Raw genomic sequence first — 19,098 nt, 5'->3', positions numbered from 1 at the left:
TTTACTGACTGCACCACATATACTGGATAGAATACCAATAACATATATTACTGTGTGTTGTAACTGAGAACAATTGCAATAAAAACAAATACAATCTTGCTCACTCGTGTTGTCACAGGGAACATGGTTTACAGGTCGAGGTATCCCACCCTCCTGGACATTATTTATTCTTCCTATATGACTTGGCTTGTTTCACATTGCAGGGGAGATGAGGTCACCCTCTTCCTCCTCCCTTCCAACATTATTTCTTGACTTTTATTTTGACGAAAAATTTATGGTGGAATATCAGGTAGGATGATTGAATTACTGTAACTATTCAAGGGGTCAAGTGCACTAGGACTTTTCATGGCACCCCGTGGTCCAATAAGTTACTGCTTGTTCTGAACAAAAAGCTTTGCAATAATTGGAAACATTGTAAGTGCCACTTATAGAAAAATTCTGCAAAAATGTGATCAGCTAGTTCAGCACTTCTGCAATAAAGCAAAGAGTGCATCACTGAGGAACTAATAGCCTTTATATATGGAGACTAGTAGCTGTGTTAGTGCAGTAAGAGCCAGCAGCAGTAAATTATACTGCTGGCTCCAAACTGTTCTCTTTAAGGGAGCCATGTTCTGAAACACTAGTGTGGTCTTTGATCTGCATTCTCTTCGAGTGGAGCTATGCACGTGCCTGTTCAGAATGCAGTTAATTCCTTGAATTAGTCAAGAATGGACTGTCTTATCAGTTCTTTGGTAAAATTTTAAACTTATGAAGCATGGTTCAGTGGAACACAGAATCTTTTTCTAATGAAGATTTTATGAGGTAGCTTTACATGAATTGCCTGTGTGAAGCCCAAGCATTATGGCAGCACATTCTCATTTAACATAATTCAATATGGCATCAAATCATTAATTACATTCCCTGAAGTTTTTTTGTATCATTGTGACTTGCATATCGATGCACGAGCTGCAGTACAATTGGGCAATAAGACCGTTAATATTCCTGTTCCTTTAATACTCAGTGATCCATTCTGTTTCTGTTTGTGCCAGTAAATTCCAAAAATGACGAGAAAGCATTAATTTAAATGTTAATCCCAGTAGTTTATTCAGTGACCATTATAATTAAAAAATCCAACAGCACTGCTATCATTTTAATTAAAAAATCAATTTTGAGTGGGAACTTTTGTTATAGCTACTAAATAATGGAATAAATTCAGCAATTCTGCACCCCAGCATGGAACCAGTCTTCAAGGGAGCCATATTCAGAAATAAGGCTAGTGTTATGCTCTGGCCTGCACTCTCTTCAGGTGTGATCCCCACTTGGAATGAAGGAGCACTAAATTACTCTGCTATACCTTAGCACTAACATGTATAAAAAAAAGTATGACTAAGTTACAGCTGGATGCAGGCTTTTTATTAACCTATTACGATACATACTGCTTCTCAAATAATTTGTTTCAGTTACATGAGTTTTGCCATTACCTGTGTTTTCAAGGAGAGCCAGGAATATTCGGATCTTCACCTCTGAAAAAAACAATTTTATTAAAATTCTACAATCTTCACACACTACTACATTTGTTATAGCATCATGGACAAGTAACCCACATAAATCATGCAATATATCATAAACTTTTAGATTTACTGATAAAACTCAGAAAATCCAACATTCTCCTACTGAAAATAACTATTGATTTTTCGGGAGCATTCACTCAGGCAGAAATATTCAATGCTTCAAATTTCAGTTTCCTCATTAGCATAGGATTCAATTTTGCTAATTTTCTAATTACATGGATTCCTTTACAGAAATAGGAGCATGATTACACTCAATGTCATTGATTTTTAGAGGACAATCATGGTAATAGAAACATTTAATACATTGATTTTCATTGCGTTCATTACAGTTTGTTTAATTTAATGATAACGATTTATGTAAAATATTATACAAGATTACAATAGTGGAATTGGAGAGCCCAGAAGAAATAAAGTGGAACTGAAGGAGTACAGGGACAGAGCAGCAGCAGAGAGGACAGAGCTCGGAGGGAGTGTGAGCACTAGGGAGCATGGTTAAAAAAACACTTCTCGCATCCTGGATAACCACATGTGCAGGAAGTGTCATCAGCTGGAGGAAATCCAGCCCCAGGTTTCAGAGCCTGAGCAGCAGCTGGTGTCATTGCAGTGTATCTGTGAGGCTGAGAGCTACATCAAGAGCACATTTCTAAAGGTGGTCACACTGCATCTTAAGGGTGTGCAGGGAAAGAAGAAATGGGTAACTGCCAGACAATCAAGCAGAATGAGGCAGGTAGTGCAGGTGTCCCCTGAATGCTCACTCTCCAACTGGCATGGTGATGGTGATGGTCCCTTTGAGAGATACAGCCAAAACCAAGTCTACGGTACCATGGTTGGCTCAGCTGTGTGGGGGTGAAGGTGAAAGGTAAAAAAATCAATGGTGGTCAGAGATTCAATAGTTCGCGGAACAGACGGGTGTTTCTGCGGCCTTAGACATGCCTCCCTGGTGCCAGGTCAAGGATGCAGACATTCTGAGGGGGGAGGGTGAACAGCCAGAGATCACGGTTCACATTGGTACCAATGACATAGGTACAAAGATGGATGAGGTCCTCCAGGCAGAATTCAGGGAACTAGGAAAGAAGTTAAAAAGGCAGACCAAAAAAGTTGTAATGTCCCAATTACTCCTCGTGCCACATGCTGGTAAGTACAGTGTTACGACTGAGGTGGGAGGAATGTACTGTTAATTCAGTCCCACTTCTCCGCAGGTCACAATATGTCAGTAAATTTTCCCACTTACCGAAACAGTCAATTTGATACTCTATTTGTCCCAGAATAAAGCACACCAACCAGGTTTCTTTATTTCACAACAAAATTATCCATTTATTATAAACCAAGTCTTAACCAAAAATGAAGTAACTATATATGCGAATTGAAATATTAAAACCCCATATTTTTATCCTCGCCCTCACGCACATGCACATACATTCAAAAACCGGTTAACCAGGACAAAAATGGATTTTTGTTTACAGCTGTTACAAAGAAATAGAAGGAATAGAAAAAAACTTAGACTGAGAAGCGGATATGGAAGTCGTTTGTTTTGGCGATGTGTCCCAAACTTGAATAGTTGACTGCCACTAGGAATATTTCCAGGCGGTGTTGATGAACAGTCTGCTTGGATAGGCAGTCAAAGAAATTCAACGAATCTTCAGAACTGGGGAAGGAAGAGTTCTGAAGAAGGGTCACTGACCTGAAATGTAAACTCTGCTTCTCTCTCTCCACAGATGCTACCAGACCTGCTGAGTATTTCCAGCATTTCTTGTTTTTATTTCAGACTTCCAGCATCTGCAGTATTTTGCATTATCATATAAGAGAACGGGCAGTGTTGGACATAGTTTTAGGGAATAAATCTGTGCGAGTGGAAGGGGTATCAGTAGCAAAGCATTTTAGTCATGGTGATCATAATTCAGATAGATTTAGAGTAGTTTTGGAAAAGGATAAAGATAGACCAATAGTGAAATGGATGTAATTGCATTAGAGAGGGTACAGAAGAGTTTTACGAGGATGTTGGCAGGACTGCAAAAATGCAGCTATGAGGAAAGATTGGATAGGCTGGGGTTGTTCTCCTTGGAGTAGAGAAGGCTGAGGGGAGATCTGATTGAAATATACAAAATTTTGAGGGACCTGGATAGAGTGGAGGTGAAGGGCCTATTTACCTTAGCAGAGAGGTCAGTGGATTAGGGGGCAGAGATTCAAAGTGATTGGTAGAAAGATTAGAGGTGAGATGAGGAAAAATGTTTTCACCCAAAGGGTGATGGGGGTCTGGAACGTACTGCCTGTAAGAGTAGTTAAGACAGAAACCCTCAACTCATTCAAAAGGAGCCTGGATATGCACCTCAATGCCGTAATTTACAGGGCTACGGACCAAATGCGGAAGGTGGGATTAGACTGGATGGATTGTTTTTCGGTCGGCACAGACATAATGGGCCAAGTGGCCGCCTTCTGTGCCGTAAACTTTCTATGATTCTATTCTGTGAAAGTTTTAAATTGGGAAAGGCCAATTTTACTAAGTTGAGCTGTGGTTTGGCAAAAGTGGACTGGAAATGGTTACTTGAAGATAAATCAGTGTCACAGCACTGGGAGGCATTCAAGAAGGAGATCAAGAGGGTTCAGAACAAATAACTTCCCACAAAGAAAAGGAGTGGGACTCTCAAATCTAGACCACCCTGGATGTCAAAGAGCATAGGGAGTAGGATAAGGCAAAAAGAGAAAGTTTATGTCAGACGCCAAAAGCTCAAAATTGCAGAAAGTCTAGTTGAGTATAGAAGATGCAAGGGTGAAATTTAAAAGGAATTTAGGAAGGCAAAGAGAGGACATTAATATTGGCAAGTAAAATGAGGAAAACCTAAAGATGTTTTCTAAATACATAAAGAGGAAGAGGATGACTAGGAAAAGGTAGGGCCAGTTAGAGACCAAAAAGTTAACTTGTGTGTGGTGTTGGAAGACGTGGGCATGGTCCTTACTGAATGTCTTGCATCTGTTTTTACAAAGGAGAGGGGGGCAAAGTAGATACTGTAGTTCAGGAGGAGGGTGAAATATTGGATGGGATAAACATAGGGAGGAAGCATTACGTTGTTTAACATCCTTGAAAGTAGATAAATTATTAGGCACGGATGAAATGTATCCCAAGTTGCTACTGGGAGCAAGGGAAGAAATAGCAGAAGCTCTGATGATCATTTTCCAATCCTCTCTGGCTACAGGCATGCTGCTGGAGGATTGGATTTCTGCCAACGTTCAAAAAAGGAGCAGATAGTCCAGGGAATCGAATGCAAAAGTAGGGAGGTTATGCTTCAGTCATACAGGGCATTAGTGAGACCACATCAGGGTACAGTATTGGTCTCCTTATTTAAAGAAGGATGTAAATGAATTGGAAGCAGTTCAGAGAAGAATTACTAGACTAATACTTGGAATGGGAGGATTGTCTTATTAGAAAAGGTTGGACAGACTGGGCTTGTATCCGCTGGAATTTAGAAGAGTACGAGGCGAATTGACTGAAACATATAAGAATCTGAGGGGTCTTGACAGGGTGGATGTGGAAAGGATGTTCCCCCTTGCGGGAGAATCTAGAACTAGGGGTCACTGTTTAAAAATAAGGGGTCACCCATTCAGGACAGAGATGAAGAGAAACTTATTCTCAGAGGGTCATGAGTCTTTGGAATTCTCTTCCTCAAAAGGCAATGGAAGCAGAGTCTTTAAATATTTTTACGGCAGAGGTAGATAGATTCTTGATAAGCAAGGGGGCAAAAGGTTATCGGGGGTAGGCAGGAATGTGGAGTTGAGGTTACAAACAGATCAGCCATGATCTTATTGAATGGCGGAGCAGGCTCAAGGGGCCAAGTGGCCAACTCCTGTGCCGAGTTCGTATGTTTGTATATTCATAATTCTAGGCCAGCCAGCCCAACCCTGATGGTGGGCAAATTATTGAAAAAAATTCTGAGACAGGGCAAATAATCAGTTAGAAAGGCATGGATTAATCAAAAACAGTTAGCAAGGATTTGTTAAGAGAAGGTCGTGTTAGCTAACTTGATAGAATTTTTTGAGTAGGTAACAAGGAAAGTCGATGAGGGTAACGCATTTGATGCAGTCCAGATGGAAATTAGCAGGTCTGTCACATGGCAGACTGGTCAGAAAACTAAAAGCTCAAGCAATCCAAGGGCAGGTGGCAAGTTGGATCTACGGGTGTTTTTTTGACTGGAAGGCTGTTTCCAATAGGATTCCACAGGGCTCAGTACTGGCTCTCTTGCTGTTTGTAGTATATATCACCGATCTAGACTTAAAAGTAAGGGGCATGATTAAGCTGTTTGCAGATGATACAAAAATTTGCCATGTGATTGAGCATGAGGAGGAAAGCTAGAGACTGCAGGAAGATATCAATGGACTGGCCAAGTGAGCAGAAAAATGGAAAATGGAATTCAATCTAGAGAAGAGTGAGGTAATGCATTTGGGGAAGGCAAACAATGCAAAGGAATACGTGATAAATGGTAGGATTTTGAAAAGTCTTGAGGGACTAAGGGACCTTGAAGTGCATGTCCACAGACTCCTGAAGGTAGTAGGACAGGTAAAAAAGGTGGTCAAGAAGGCCTATGGGATGCTTTTCTTTTACTGGCTGAGGCCTAGCATACAAAAACAGGGAGATTATGCGGGAACTGTATAAAATACTAGTTAGGCTGCAGCTAAATTATCGTGTACAGTTCTTGTCACTGCATTACAGGAAGGATGTGATTGCACTAGAGAGGGTACAGAGGAGATTTATGAGGATGTTGCCAAGATTGGTGAATTTTAGCTCTGAGGAAAGGCTGGATCGGCTGGGGTTGTTTTCGTTGGAAAAGAGGAAGCTGAGGGGGAGATTTAATTGAGGTGTATAAAATTATGAGGGGGCTAGATAGAGTGGATAGGAAGAACCTATTTCTGTTAGCAGAGAGGTCAGTCAATAACCAGGGGGCAGAGATTTTAAGTAATTTGCAGATGATTGGGCAGAGTTGAGGAGTGATTTTTTTCACCCAGAGGGTGATGGGGACTGGAACTCACGGCCTGAAAGGCTAGTAAAGGCAGAAACTCTAATCGCACTTAAAGAACACTTAGATATGCACTTGAGGTACTGTATCCTACAGGACTACAAACTAAGAACTGGAAGGTGGGATTAGGCTGACTGGATCTTTTTCAGCTGGCATGGACATGATGGGCCAAATTACCTCTTTTTATGTTTCTAAATCTTTCTTTCTATGGAATGATAAAGTAGCAGAAGGATTATAACATACCCAAAGAATAATTATTTCTTAATATATTGAGTGATGTTTCAACCAATCTTCTTTTCCCCATGTGGAAAAATTATTATAGAATTTTTAATCATAATTTATGTGAATAGTTTTCTGGTATTAATGTTGTAATAAAAGCACAAAGGACAATGGTATAATATAGGCACTTTGCCTAATAAACTGTTATGTAAACCAATTTTTTTTAGTGTAATACTATTCCTTTCAAATTTTCTCTCTTCTGAAGTTAGTCACGCTGAGGTACCTCACCCACGTATCTTTTCATGCATTAGGGAGACTTTTTGACTGAGGTGGCATCACATGTGAACCTGAAATTAAAAGTCTGATGTTCACACAGACATATTTTTCAGCATAAGTCACTGAATTGTGATCATGAGCAGCTGTTTTTAACCCTCCCCTCCCCTTGGCCAGGGGTGCTGAAGCTAATTGTAACTTCCCTGGTGCCACCTCATCTGATATCAGTTAATTGAGTACAGATTGGGAACTGAACCTAGGAGTTTATAATGTTTGATATTGTTCTGTGTATCTGTGTTGGTGGAGGGTGCAGGGGAATGATGTGGCAGTGCATCCTCTGACTGTTGCTCCTCAGAGGTTGATGACAGGCCCACTGTCACAATGGATGCACTTGCCTCCTAAGTGTCATGACCTGCATGAGAGAACACAAACATTTATGGGCTGGATTGTTCAGATCTTGTCATGTCAGCCATGCACATTGTGTATTTCCAGAACACAATGTCTCCTCACTCTCTTGTGCAGACACTCCACAATTGCACAGCAGCCCATGGCCATTACCAGCTCCAGAGCCTCCTCCCCTGCTGACATCAGAGGACAAACATTAGGGGTCCCACTGCCAATCCTCGATGTCTCCCTGGTGTTATGGGCCCTTTTCTCCTTTAAGCGGAAAGAGGAACACAGTTCGACCTCGCACAAAGAACAGCAGGACACTTATGATAGTGGCAGCCCTTGTCTCCTGATGGGGTCTCCCAAATGGCTCCTCCCCAAGTCCATGCTCAGGGGATATAATGGGGGCGAGCTCTGAAAGGCGGCGGCCTGTCGCCAAGATGCAGCCATGCATCTGAGGATGTGGTGATGCCTCACCCCCTGCCACCATCTTTGTGGTCACTCCCTCCACATGTAATGTTCCCTCCCATGTAGCCACATGCAAGCCCCAAAGAGGAGATGGGTATGGAAGACTTAGTGGAGCGAAAGAGGTTATTGACCGTCTTACGACACTGGATCCAGAACCGGGGGGTGACCCCATGGTTGCTGACTTCCTCAGCAATCTCCATCCAGGCTTGCTTGGTCAGGTGGGAGGATCTCATCTTGCCATCCCTTGGAAAAAGGACTTCCCACCTTTCCCTTACAGCCTGGAGGGAGTCAAGTGTTATGGGGGGCAGACAGGAAAGTGGAGTTGAGGCCACATTCAAATCAGCCATAATCCTATCAAATGGCAGAGCCAAATGGCCTACTCCTACTCCTAATTCGTATGTTTGTATGTTTGCATTGCAAAACTATGGGGCCACCCAGTGTCTCGCCTCGAACATGGTCCCTGTTGGCTCCCGCTCCGTCCGGTCAGTCGGCAGTCCTGCTGCAGGAGTGTGGGGAGATGCAGGAGTCGCAGCAGAGGTAAGGGAGGGTCCGGCAGCAGCTGCTGTAGAGGGGGATCCAGGAAGATCCAGCAGCAGCCATGATAGAGGGGGTGCAGCAGCACTCCAGATTCACTGCATCAGTGAAAGGCAGCAGTACAAGCAGGGCTGGCAGCACTTTAAACATGGCACCAGCACCTACATTCTCATAGCCTGCCTCCAACCTGTAATAGGACAGGCCCTGTGCCTTGTTTGTTAATTGGCTGGCTGCCGCGGGATCATAGTTGGCTGGCCCCACATGTGACATGCAGCGATGGCATCCGCTTCTGGTGCCGCCACCAGGACCCCCAAGGAGTTAACAAAATTCAGCCCATCTTGTGCAACATTATTATAGAATATTTACTCTTAATTGCCAATCAGAATCAAAAATATCTCCATAAGCTTCAACTAGATGGTATAAATTACATGGGAACACAAATCCAAATAAAAACTGAATCCAGGGAATCAAGTGCAAATTTCAAATTGGCTATTATGTGAACAAGGGGATTTCCATTGGACTGTAGATGCATCACATACATCATTATACTGCTATGAATAAGAGCTGCTTCTGCCCCATGAGACTGCCAGAATCCAATGCTATCCCCTTCCACCCCTACACATACTTAAATTCAATGTGTATGTTTATTGCTACGAAGAACAAAGAAAATTACAGCACAGGAACAGGCCCTTCGGCCCTCCAAGCCTGCGCCGATCCAGATCCTCGATCGAAACCTGTCGCCTATTTTCTAAGGGTCTGTATCTCTTTGCTTCCTGCCCATTCATGTATCTGTCTAGATACATCTTAAAAGACGCTATCGTGCCCACGTCTACCACCTCCGCTGGCAATGCGTTCCAGGCACCCACCACCCTCTGCGTAAAGAACTTTCCACGCATATCCCCCCTAAACTTTTCCCCTCTCACTTTGAACTCGTGACCCCTAGTAATTGAATCCCCCACTCTGGGAAAAAGCTTCTTGCTATCCACCCTGTCTATACCTCTCATGATTTTGTACACCTCAATCAGGTCCCCCCTCAATCTCCGTCTTTCTAATGAAAATAATCCTAATCTACTCAACCTCTCTTCATAGCTAGCGCCCTCCATACCAGGCAACATCCTGGTGAACCTCCTCTGCACCCTCTCCAAAGCATCCACATCCTTTTGGTAATGTGGCGACCAGAACTACACGCAGTATTCCAAGTGTGGCCGAACCAAAGTCTTATGCAACTGTAACATGACCTGCCAACTCTTGTACTCAATACCCCGTCCGATGAAGGAAAGCATGCCGTATGCCTTCTTGACCACTCTATTGACCTGCGTTGCCACCTTCAGGGAACAATGGACCTGATCACCCAAATCTCTCTGTACATCAATTTTCCCCAGGACTTTTCCACTTACTGTATAGTTCACTCTTGAATTGGATCTTCCAAAATGCATCACCTCGCATTTGCCCTGATTGAACTCCATCTGCCATTTCTCTGCCCAACTCTCCAATCTATCTATATTCTGCTGTATTCTCTGACAGTCCCCTTCACTATCTGCTACTCCACCAATCTTAGTGTCGTCTGCAAACTTGCTAATCAGACCACCTAAACTTTCCTCCAAATCATTTATGTATATCACAAACAACAGTGGTCCCAGCACGGATCCCTATGGAACACTACTGGTCACACGTCTCCATTTTGAGAAACTCCCTTCCACTACTACTCTCTGTCTCCTGTTGCCCAGCCAGTTCTTTATCCATCTAGCTAGTACACCCTGGACCCCATGCGACTTCACTTTCTCCACCAGCCTACCATGGGTAACCTTATCAAACGCCTTACTGAAGTCCATGTATATGACATCTACAGCCCTTCCCTCATCAATCAACTTTGTCACTTCCTCAAAGAATTCTATTAAGTTGGTAAGACATGACCTTCCCTGCACAAAACCATGTTGCCTATCACTGATAAGCCCATTTTCTTCCAAATGGGAATAGATCCTATCCCTCAGTATCTTCTCCAGCAGCTTCCCTACCACTGACATCAGGCTCACCGGTCTATAATTACCAGGATTTTCCCTGCTACCCTTCTTAAACAAGATGACTAGTGATTGGAAATAGTTTCCTGGATTAAAGTGGCAAAACATTATCACTGATTACATTTTTCAAGTTGTCAAAATTGTCTTTGCAGTAGCTAGCGGTCAGGCACCTTCTATCTTACAAAGAAAATATTGTGTTGTAAATATGGTGGCATGCACAATCAGAAGGAAAAATATGTATGCAACCTTTTGAGTTTTATTTATACTCTGTAAATGTTTATGCTGACCAATGTGTCAAATGTTGGGAAAGGAAACAGTTTTTCATTATGGGCACATACAACAGGTTCAAGCACAGATTGCATAACTTGATTTGTCTTCATTTAAACTTAAAGGTTGGTGGTGATCTAATCGAGGTATTTAAAATGATACAAAGATTCAACAGGATAGATAAAGACAAACAATTTCCTCTGATGGAGGAATTCAGAACACGACTGCATCATCTTAAAATTAGAGCTAGGCCACTTAGGAGTGAAATCAGGAAGCACTTTTTCACATGGAGGTTGTTGGAAATCTGGAACTCACTTCCCCAAAATGGTCTAGATGCTGGATCAATTGAAATTTTCAAGACTGAAATCAATTTTTATTTGTGTAAAGATATGGAGCAAACCAGTGGCATGGTTGCTGTCATATTACTCTTTTTAAGCTTCCTTGGCGCCTGTCCGAAAGTAGCATTGACCAATTTAAATATCCAAAGACTGGTTCTTTGCTTGTTTTAGGGCGCTTCTGCTATACAAAGAACAAAGATAATTACAGCACAGGAACAGGCCCTTCGGCCCTCCAAGCCTGCGCCGATCCAGATCCTCTCTCTAAACATGTCGCCTATTTTCTAAGGTTCTGTATCTCTTTTCTTCCTGCCCATTCATGTATCTGTCTAGATACATCTTAAAAGACTCCATCGTGCCCGCATCTACCACCTGCGCTGGCAACACGTTCCAGGCACCCACCACCCTCTGCATAAAGAACTTTCCACGCATATCCCCCCTAAACTTTTCCCCTTTCACTTTGAACTCGTGTCCTCTAGTAATTGAATCCCCCACTCTGGGAAAAAGCCTCTTGCTATCCACCCTGTCTATACCTCTCATGAGGTATATTCATAATGCTGAAACTAGTTTTTTCAGTTCTGTGGAAATCTAACCAGAGATCCTTAACATGAATGTTGGATGCCACAGAAAAACCGTAGGTACTTTATTTGTCTTGATTTGGCACCAACGGGAGCAGGAGTGCTTCTCCACAGAAAAACTGAGAGATGCTGCCTGTCTGGGGTCACCACACCTCTTCCCACTTCCATTTGACTCCCCCAAACCCTTAGATGTGCCTGCAGGTTGGCTCAACATTCAAGCCAGCCAAAAATCAGGAGGCCAAGTTGGCGCCTGCAACTCATTGTTATTATTACAATGAGATCCAAGGACTAATTCCTCATGGCCCTTGGGGCTCCATCTTCAGGCGCAAGATTTGTTCCCTGCTGGCACCCAAAATCTGACTTAAACCAATTTCTACCCCAATGACTCTATGTTGCGAAGTGTAGCCCTTTGTAGGTAATTAAACTCTCCTGGAGAGTAATATTCTTCAAAAATATATACAAATGTAAAGAACATGAGATATCAGCTGAAAGCTGTGAATTTCCTTATTCTAATCCTCTAATGCCATGTTGTTTTGCAGAGAATGACTTATCTTAATCAAAATATCACCAGGTGAGTATTAAATTTGAATTGTAGAAAATATATTAAATTTCCAGTTTAACAGAAATAATTAGAATGTGGAATCACCATTTCATGGTCTTCATCTTTGGCTGAGAATATAATCAGAGGATCCAGGAGCTCCCAGAGAATGCACCAACTATATGCACAACAATTGCCAATATTTAGAAACTCATGGGAGAGCACTGTTGCTCCATTTCCTACATTGCTGGCTTTCCTCACTTTCCTTCCCTCTTTATCATGAATACCTTCTGCTGGAACAAGCAAGTAAATAACTCTGGCCATCTACTTCAAGATTACTTAATTTGTTTCATGTGAAGGTCTGATTAATTATATTTCCCATGTTGCAAAACATTTATGTAAGCAAAGTCCCATCAAAAGCCATTATTCTTCGAAAATTGTTGTCACTTTGCATTACTTCTATTAATATTTTTATTTTAAGACAATCTTAAACTTTTCCCTCTTTTATGTTTTGAGAATGACGTCATAAGCTATGCAATAAGGCTAAAAATTGAATGATATAGGTTGCATGGTGTATTATGATGCACATTGTGCCAATAGTGAAGAATGAGGCCTGAAGTCAGTAAAATGTATATAAAAATTTATCTTAAATAGCAATGTTTTTAATATTAAAATTCAAATGACTTTATGTGTAAATAATGTCAAAAACATTTTTTAATTAATTGGTGCTTCTTATATGCGCACATCTGTTACATATTGTCATGGTCCTGTAGTTCTTTTTTCAGAATATGCGGTTTGCCTTTAAGGCTTGCAAGGGATCAGTATTGCTTTAAGAAGCAGCAAGCCTCAGGAGTTATAGGAAGGTGCATTTTTGTTGCCTTAGAAACAGCCATTTGGAGACTGCGATTCAAAGGGTGCATTCTCGATACCACAGATACAGCCACTGGGAGTGAGTCTCATGCGATACATTTGTTACAATTCAGTTTTGAACTGGCTGTTAGTTGAAGACAGTTTGTTCTAACAGAACACAGACACAGAGGACAGCTGGTGTTAGCACCTGGAAAAAGAGCTCTCTACCATTTAAACTAAAGGAATAAGATTTTAATCTGTTTAATTATTATCTCTCAAAATTCTAAAACATCAAGTCAAAACAGAGATCTCTGGTAATTTGAATTGAAGAAAGGGAAGTTAGACTGTGAGAATCTTTTATCCCTCAAAAACTCTAAAGTCAGAGTGATTCTGTTGAAAGTGTTTGCAAGTCATTAATTGTTGAAATTCGCTGGAGAAGGAAAGTAACATTCTGTGAGGACTTCGAGCAACATCCTTTGAGGACCTCGAGCAACATTGGACTGTAAATTTACAAGGACTCTAATTTTTTCTATTATAAATGTTGTTTATATCTTCATAATGTTTAAGAATTTAGTTCTTCTAGTTAAAGAGTTTATTTGTTGATTTGGTTTGGTTTGCCTCATTCGGGGGGTTAACTGATGGTACAATTTGGCTGGGTCTTTCTTTAATTTGGAAAGTTTTAAATGATATGTTAGCCGATCTGCGGAGCGATGGGATTGAATTAACAGTGCGTTGCTCCCACCACAATCAGAATCGTATACTTTGATTGGGTTATTTGACTGGAGCAGTCGGTCGTAACATATTTATTGGGGGCTCATCCACGACGTGAACAACATATTAATTGGGGGCTCACTCAAGATTTGAATTACATATTAATTGGGTCTCTGGATTTGAATCATATCTTAATTGGGGGGGCTCGCTTGCAGTTGATTTATATTTAATGCAGTGGCTCGCATCTGGGATCAGAATCAGACAAATTTGGAGGGCTCACAGTTGGAATTATAGTAATTACTCATCTCTGGGACAACACAATTTAATTGGGGTCTTGCGTTTGACATCAGATTCATTGCTCTAGAGTCTGGGATATTATCAATTGGAAACTTGATTGTTGGGATCTAAATCTGAAACCAATTACAAAGAAATTAAAAGAACCAGGTCTCTTGTATAATCAGGTATATTCTATAACATTGCTATGGCATTAGTGGTTGTAGCAGAAGTTTTGGGAAAGCAGAATGTTTCCCTGAGTGACTTGATAACTTTAAGAACAAATTAAAAGAATTGGCAGCTAAACTGGGGTTGGATTTGAAATCAGGTGCCAAAAAAGCAGAGATAATTGAAATAATAGCCAAACATCTGGAATTAGTAGAAGATGATGATGATGATGATGATGATGATAATACAGATGAAGGGCAATACAAGGAACAAGAAAGGGAATATGAGAGACATGAAGGTAATAGGTCCGAGACTGATGCAGTGGAATTGGTTAGGATTCAGTTAGAAATGAAAAAACTGAAACTTCAGCAGGAAAAAGTAACAAAAAAACTTGAGGCAGAAAAAGAATTAAGAAAACTTGAATTGGAAAAAAGCGGAAAGGGAAAAAGAAAAAGCAAAAGCAATAGGAAAATTTAAACTTCAGAGAGAGAGAGTGAAAGAGAAGAGAATAAATTTAAATTAAAAGAAATGGAACAAAGACAAAGAGTTAGTCTTAAATTCACGGAAAATTTGGGTCAGGAAGAATCTGAATTTAGTTCAGGACCCAACAAGAAGTTGTTTAAATTTATACAGGCTCTTCCTAAGTTCAAGGAAAGGGACGTAGAGGCATTTTTCATATCTTTTGGAAAAATAGCCAAACAGATGATATGGCCGAAAGAAAGCTGGACAATGCTTATGCAGGGCAGGCTGGTAGGCAGAGCTCACGAAGCTTATGCCATGCTTTCTGAAGAGGCTTCTGCAGATTATGAGATGGCAAAAAAGGCTATTCTCTCTGCATATTAGTTAGTCCCTGAAGCTTACCGTCAGACGTTTAGGAGCTTACAGAGATTGACTGGGCAGACATATTTAGAATTTGATAGGGTGAGGCAAATGAATTTTGACCGTTGGATACAGGCATTAAAAACAGAAATCACATATGAGAACCTTTGAGAATTGATTCTCTTAGAAGAGTTTAAAAACTCAATTCCTTCAGTAGTGAGAACTCATATGGATAACCTGAAAGTTTTGAAAGCTAGACAAGCAGCAGAGATTGCTGATGATTTTCAGCTTGTGAATAAGCCAACCTATTTTGTCTGTCACCCCCATAAACCCGAGAAGGATGGAAAGTGGGAGAGTGAAAGGAAGGCAAGTAGCCGGGGACAAGAAGGAACAGCTGGGAATGCCCCAGGATCACCTCCTCAGGTCAGAAAGGAAGGTGCTGAGGGTAAAAGTGAGGTTCGCAAGCCTAAGTGTTATAATTGCAACAAATCGGGTCATCTTCATTCAGAGTGATGGAAATTTTGAGGTAAACCCATAGGACTTGTTGGGGTACGCTATGTTAGTGCAGAGGAAAAGACTCTGACTGAGAGTACAGCAGACCAGGCTATAGCTTTAAAGACAGCTGTGAGTGTGAAACCAGATACTAAAACTAAGAGGAGTGTTGGGGTTAAGAATAAAATACCTGAGAGTTAGAATGAATTTTTGTCAAAGGGGAGAGTAACTCCGTATCATGTAAGTGAGGCAGGAAAACCGATCATTATACTGAGGGATACAGGAGCAACCCAAACACTCTTGCTGGGGAAAGATATGAGGTTCCCACCAGAGAGCACCTTGAACACTAAAGTTTTAGTAAATGGATTTGGCGGGGTAGGTATACCTGTATCTTTGTATAAAGTAAGCCTAGAGAGTAATTTAATAACTGGGGTAGTAACTGTAGGTGTTGTCCACAGTTTACCAATAAAGGGAATTGATCTACTCCTAGGAAATGATTTGGCAGGATCAAAAATATCAGTTTCTCCTATAGTTACAGAGGAACCATGTGAAATTAAGGAAACGCAGCAATTACATGAACAAGTTCTGGGAATATTTCCTGCATGTGTAGTTACCCGAGAAATGTCGGAGGTAAAAAGGGCACCACAAATAGATAATCAGGTATCTAAAACCTTATTTGGGGATTTAGATAATCCAAATGAGATGTTTAACAGATCATCTATCATTGCAGCACAGCAAGCTGATCCAGAGATCTACCAAATAGCACTGACAGCTCTGTCAGAAGCTGAGGTGAAAGGAGTTCCGGAAGGCTATTCTATGGCAAATGGGGTTTTGAGGAGGAAATGGAGACTGCCTCATAGACCTGCCGACCAATACTGGACAGTTGTTGAACAGATAGTAGTACCACCTAAATATTGCCAAGGATTATTAAGGTTAGCACACGACATTCCCTTTTAGGACATAGTGGAATTCGGAAGACCAAATCACACATAAGCAAACATTATGACTGGCCAGGACTTAACAAAGGATGAGAGACAATTTTGTAGGGCATGCCACACCTGTCAAAAGTGGGAAAACCACAACCTACCATAAAACCAGGGGATGAGGTATTAGTGTTGTTACCATCACAGGGAGAACCAGTGAAAGCACGGTTCAGTGGCCCATATAGAGTGATCAAAAGAGTCGGTAAGGTAGATTACTTGATTGACACTCCTGATCGCCAGATGAAGAACCGGTTGTGTCACATTAATTTGCTCAAACCATATTACCACAGGGAGGAGGATAAGCCAGTACAGGTATGTCAGGTAATCCAGACTGTGGAGAAGGAAAAGGATAGTGAGGATGAGGCAGAAGTAGGCCTAGGAAATTCTCAGATGGAATCACCAACTATCCAATCAGCGAATGCAGAATGGCTAGGAAAATTAAACAATAGGCTTTTACACTTAGAGGCAAAACAGCATGAAATCCTAACCAGGGTTTTCACAATGTTTCAAAAAATTTTTAGGGATAAGCCAGATGTACAACCTTAGCCACACATTATGTGGGTATAGGGGGAACCATTCCTTAAAAACGACATCCTTGTTGCTTAGGTCCAGACAGACAGGCCCAAGTGGAAGCAGAGGTACAATGCATGCTGAAGGGCAGCTTACATGAACCTAGTCAGGACAGCTGGAATTCGCAGATGGTCTTGATGACTAAACCTGGTGGGTCAGCTCAAACTTGCATAGACTCTAGAAAAGTAACTGTGGTATAAAGGCAGACTCCTACCCAAATTCTCATTTAAAGGACCGTATGGACGGAGTGGGCAACACAATGTGTCTTAAAGAGACAGATGTGTTGGAAGGATACTGGCAAATTCCTTTGACACCCCAAGGTAAGAAAAAATCAGCTTCTGTTACACCGGACAGCATTTTCCAGTGTCAAGTGATGCCACATAGGTTAAGGGGTACTCGAGCAACTTCTCAGAGAATTGTGAACCCAGTAGTGGTCAGTGCTCCTAGCTATGCAGTTCACCTGGCTGAGGTGATGGACAATAGGGACACTTGGAAGGAAGACATAAAACAATTGGAAGACTATGCTTGGAAATATAAAATGGGTTAATTGGAACAACCTTTTGAAAATTTAAAGCCAAAAAGTTCTGGTGGAACTTGTTGCTGTAGTCTAAACATTTTTTTTTAGAAATATGTATATCTGTAAATGCGTGAAAAAAATGTGTTAGCGTTTTTAGAATTTGTATTTTTTTTACCCATTGTAATGAAACGCATTTCAGGAATGGCACTTCATTCTGCCAGGGGTGGAGGTGTCATGGTCCTTTAGTTTTGTTTTCAGAATATGTGGTTTGCCTTTAGGCTTGCAAGGGATCAGTATTGCTTTAAGAACCAGCAAGCCTCAGGAGTTATAGGAAGGTGCATTTTCGTTGCCTTAGAAACAGCCATTTGGAGACTGCGATTCAACGGGTGCATGCTCGTTACCATAGATACAGTCACTGGGAGTGAGTCTCATGTGATACATTTGTTACAATTCAGTTTTGAACTGGCTGTTAGTTGAAGACAGTTTGTTCTAACAAAACTCACAGACACAGTGGACAGCTGGTGTTAGCACCTGGAAAAAGAGCTCTCTACCATTTAAACTAAAGGAATAGGATTTTAATCTGTTTAATTATTATCTCTCAAAATTCTAAAACATCAAGCCAAAACAGAGATCTCTGGTAATTTAAATTGAAGAAAGGGAAGTTAGACTGTGACAATCTTTTATCCCTCAAAAACTCTAAAGTCAGAGTGATTCTGTTGAAAGTGTTTGCAAGTCATTAATTGTTGAAATTCGCTGGAGAAGGAAAGCAACATTCTGTGAGGACTTCGAGCAACATCCTGTGAGGACTTCGAGCAACATTGGACTATAAATTTGCAAGGACTCTAATTTTTTCTGTTATAAATGTTGTTTATATCTTCATAATGTTTAAGAATTTAGTTCTTCTAATTAAAGAGTTAATTTGTTGATTTAAAGACTTGGCTTGGTTAGCCTCATTCGGGGGGTTAATAGATGGTACAATTTGGCTGAATCTTTTTTTAATTTGGAAAGTTTTAAATGATATGTTAGCCGATCTGTGGAGCGACGGGATTGAATTAACAGTGCACTGGTCCCACTACAATCAGAATCGTATATTTTGACTGGGGGCTTTGACAGGAGTGGTCTGTCGTAACAATATTTAAATGTTTAATTGCAGCAGCAGTTGATTAACAGAACACTGTAAAAAGTGACTTTTTTTTTTACTGGATGAAGCAATAACATATTTCAAAACAACATTTTTCCCCACAAAATATTTGTTTCAGGACTTGACATCATCTGGTTTCCCAAAAATGTGTTATCTTATAGAACAATAATAATAAATTTCAGAATTTGTCAACACTTGTTACAAACCTTCCACATATCTTGTAATAGTCTGTATGAGATTGTGCACACCACTGGGTAGATTCCATGGATCTCTCTGCACATGAATTCGGAGCTGTGTTGTGCAGGTGACCTTCGACTCCATTTCCTTCTTGAATTCTGTTCAACAACGAAAGTAAAGAACTGTCACACATTTTGGTTTCTATGACATCACATTGTACTGCTG

General features: G+C 41.0%; 1 protein-coding gene across 2 annotated transcripts in view; it reads right to left on the bottom strand.

Moving 5' to 3' along the window:
• The window catches only part of prex2 (phosphatidylinositol-3,4,5-trisphosphate-dependent Rac exchange factor 2), a 638,971-nt gene that overhangs the window by 163,300 nt on the left and 456,573 nt on the right, over positions 1-19,098 (bottom strand). For both annotated transcript variants that reach the window (XM_068030918.1, XM_068030919.1), the window contains exons 30-31: positions 18,903-19,031; positions 1,461-1,502 (exon numbers count right to left, since the gene is read on the bottom strand). In XM_068030918.1, coding sequence (XP_067887019.1) covers positions 1,461-1,502; positions 18,903-19,031 — 171 coding nt within the window. The remainder of the gene's footprint in view (positions 1-1,460; positions 1,503-18,902; positions 19,032-19,098) is intronic.

The sequence above is a fragment of the Heterodontus francisci genome, chromosome 5, assembly GCF_036365525.1.
Source record: "Heterodontus francisci isolate sHetFra1 chromosome 5, sHetFra1.hap1, whole genome shotgun sequence".
Taxonomy (NCBI): Eukaryota; Metazoa; Chordata; class Chondrichthyes; order Heterodontiformes; family Heterodontidae; genus Heterodontus; species Heterodontus francisci.
This window is presented reverse-complemented; position numbering and strand designations above follow the sequence as displayed.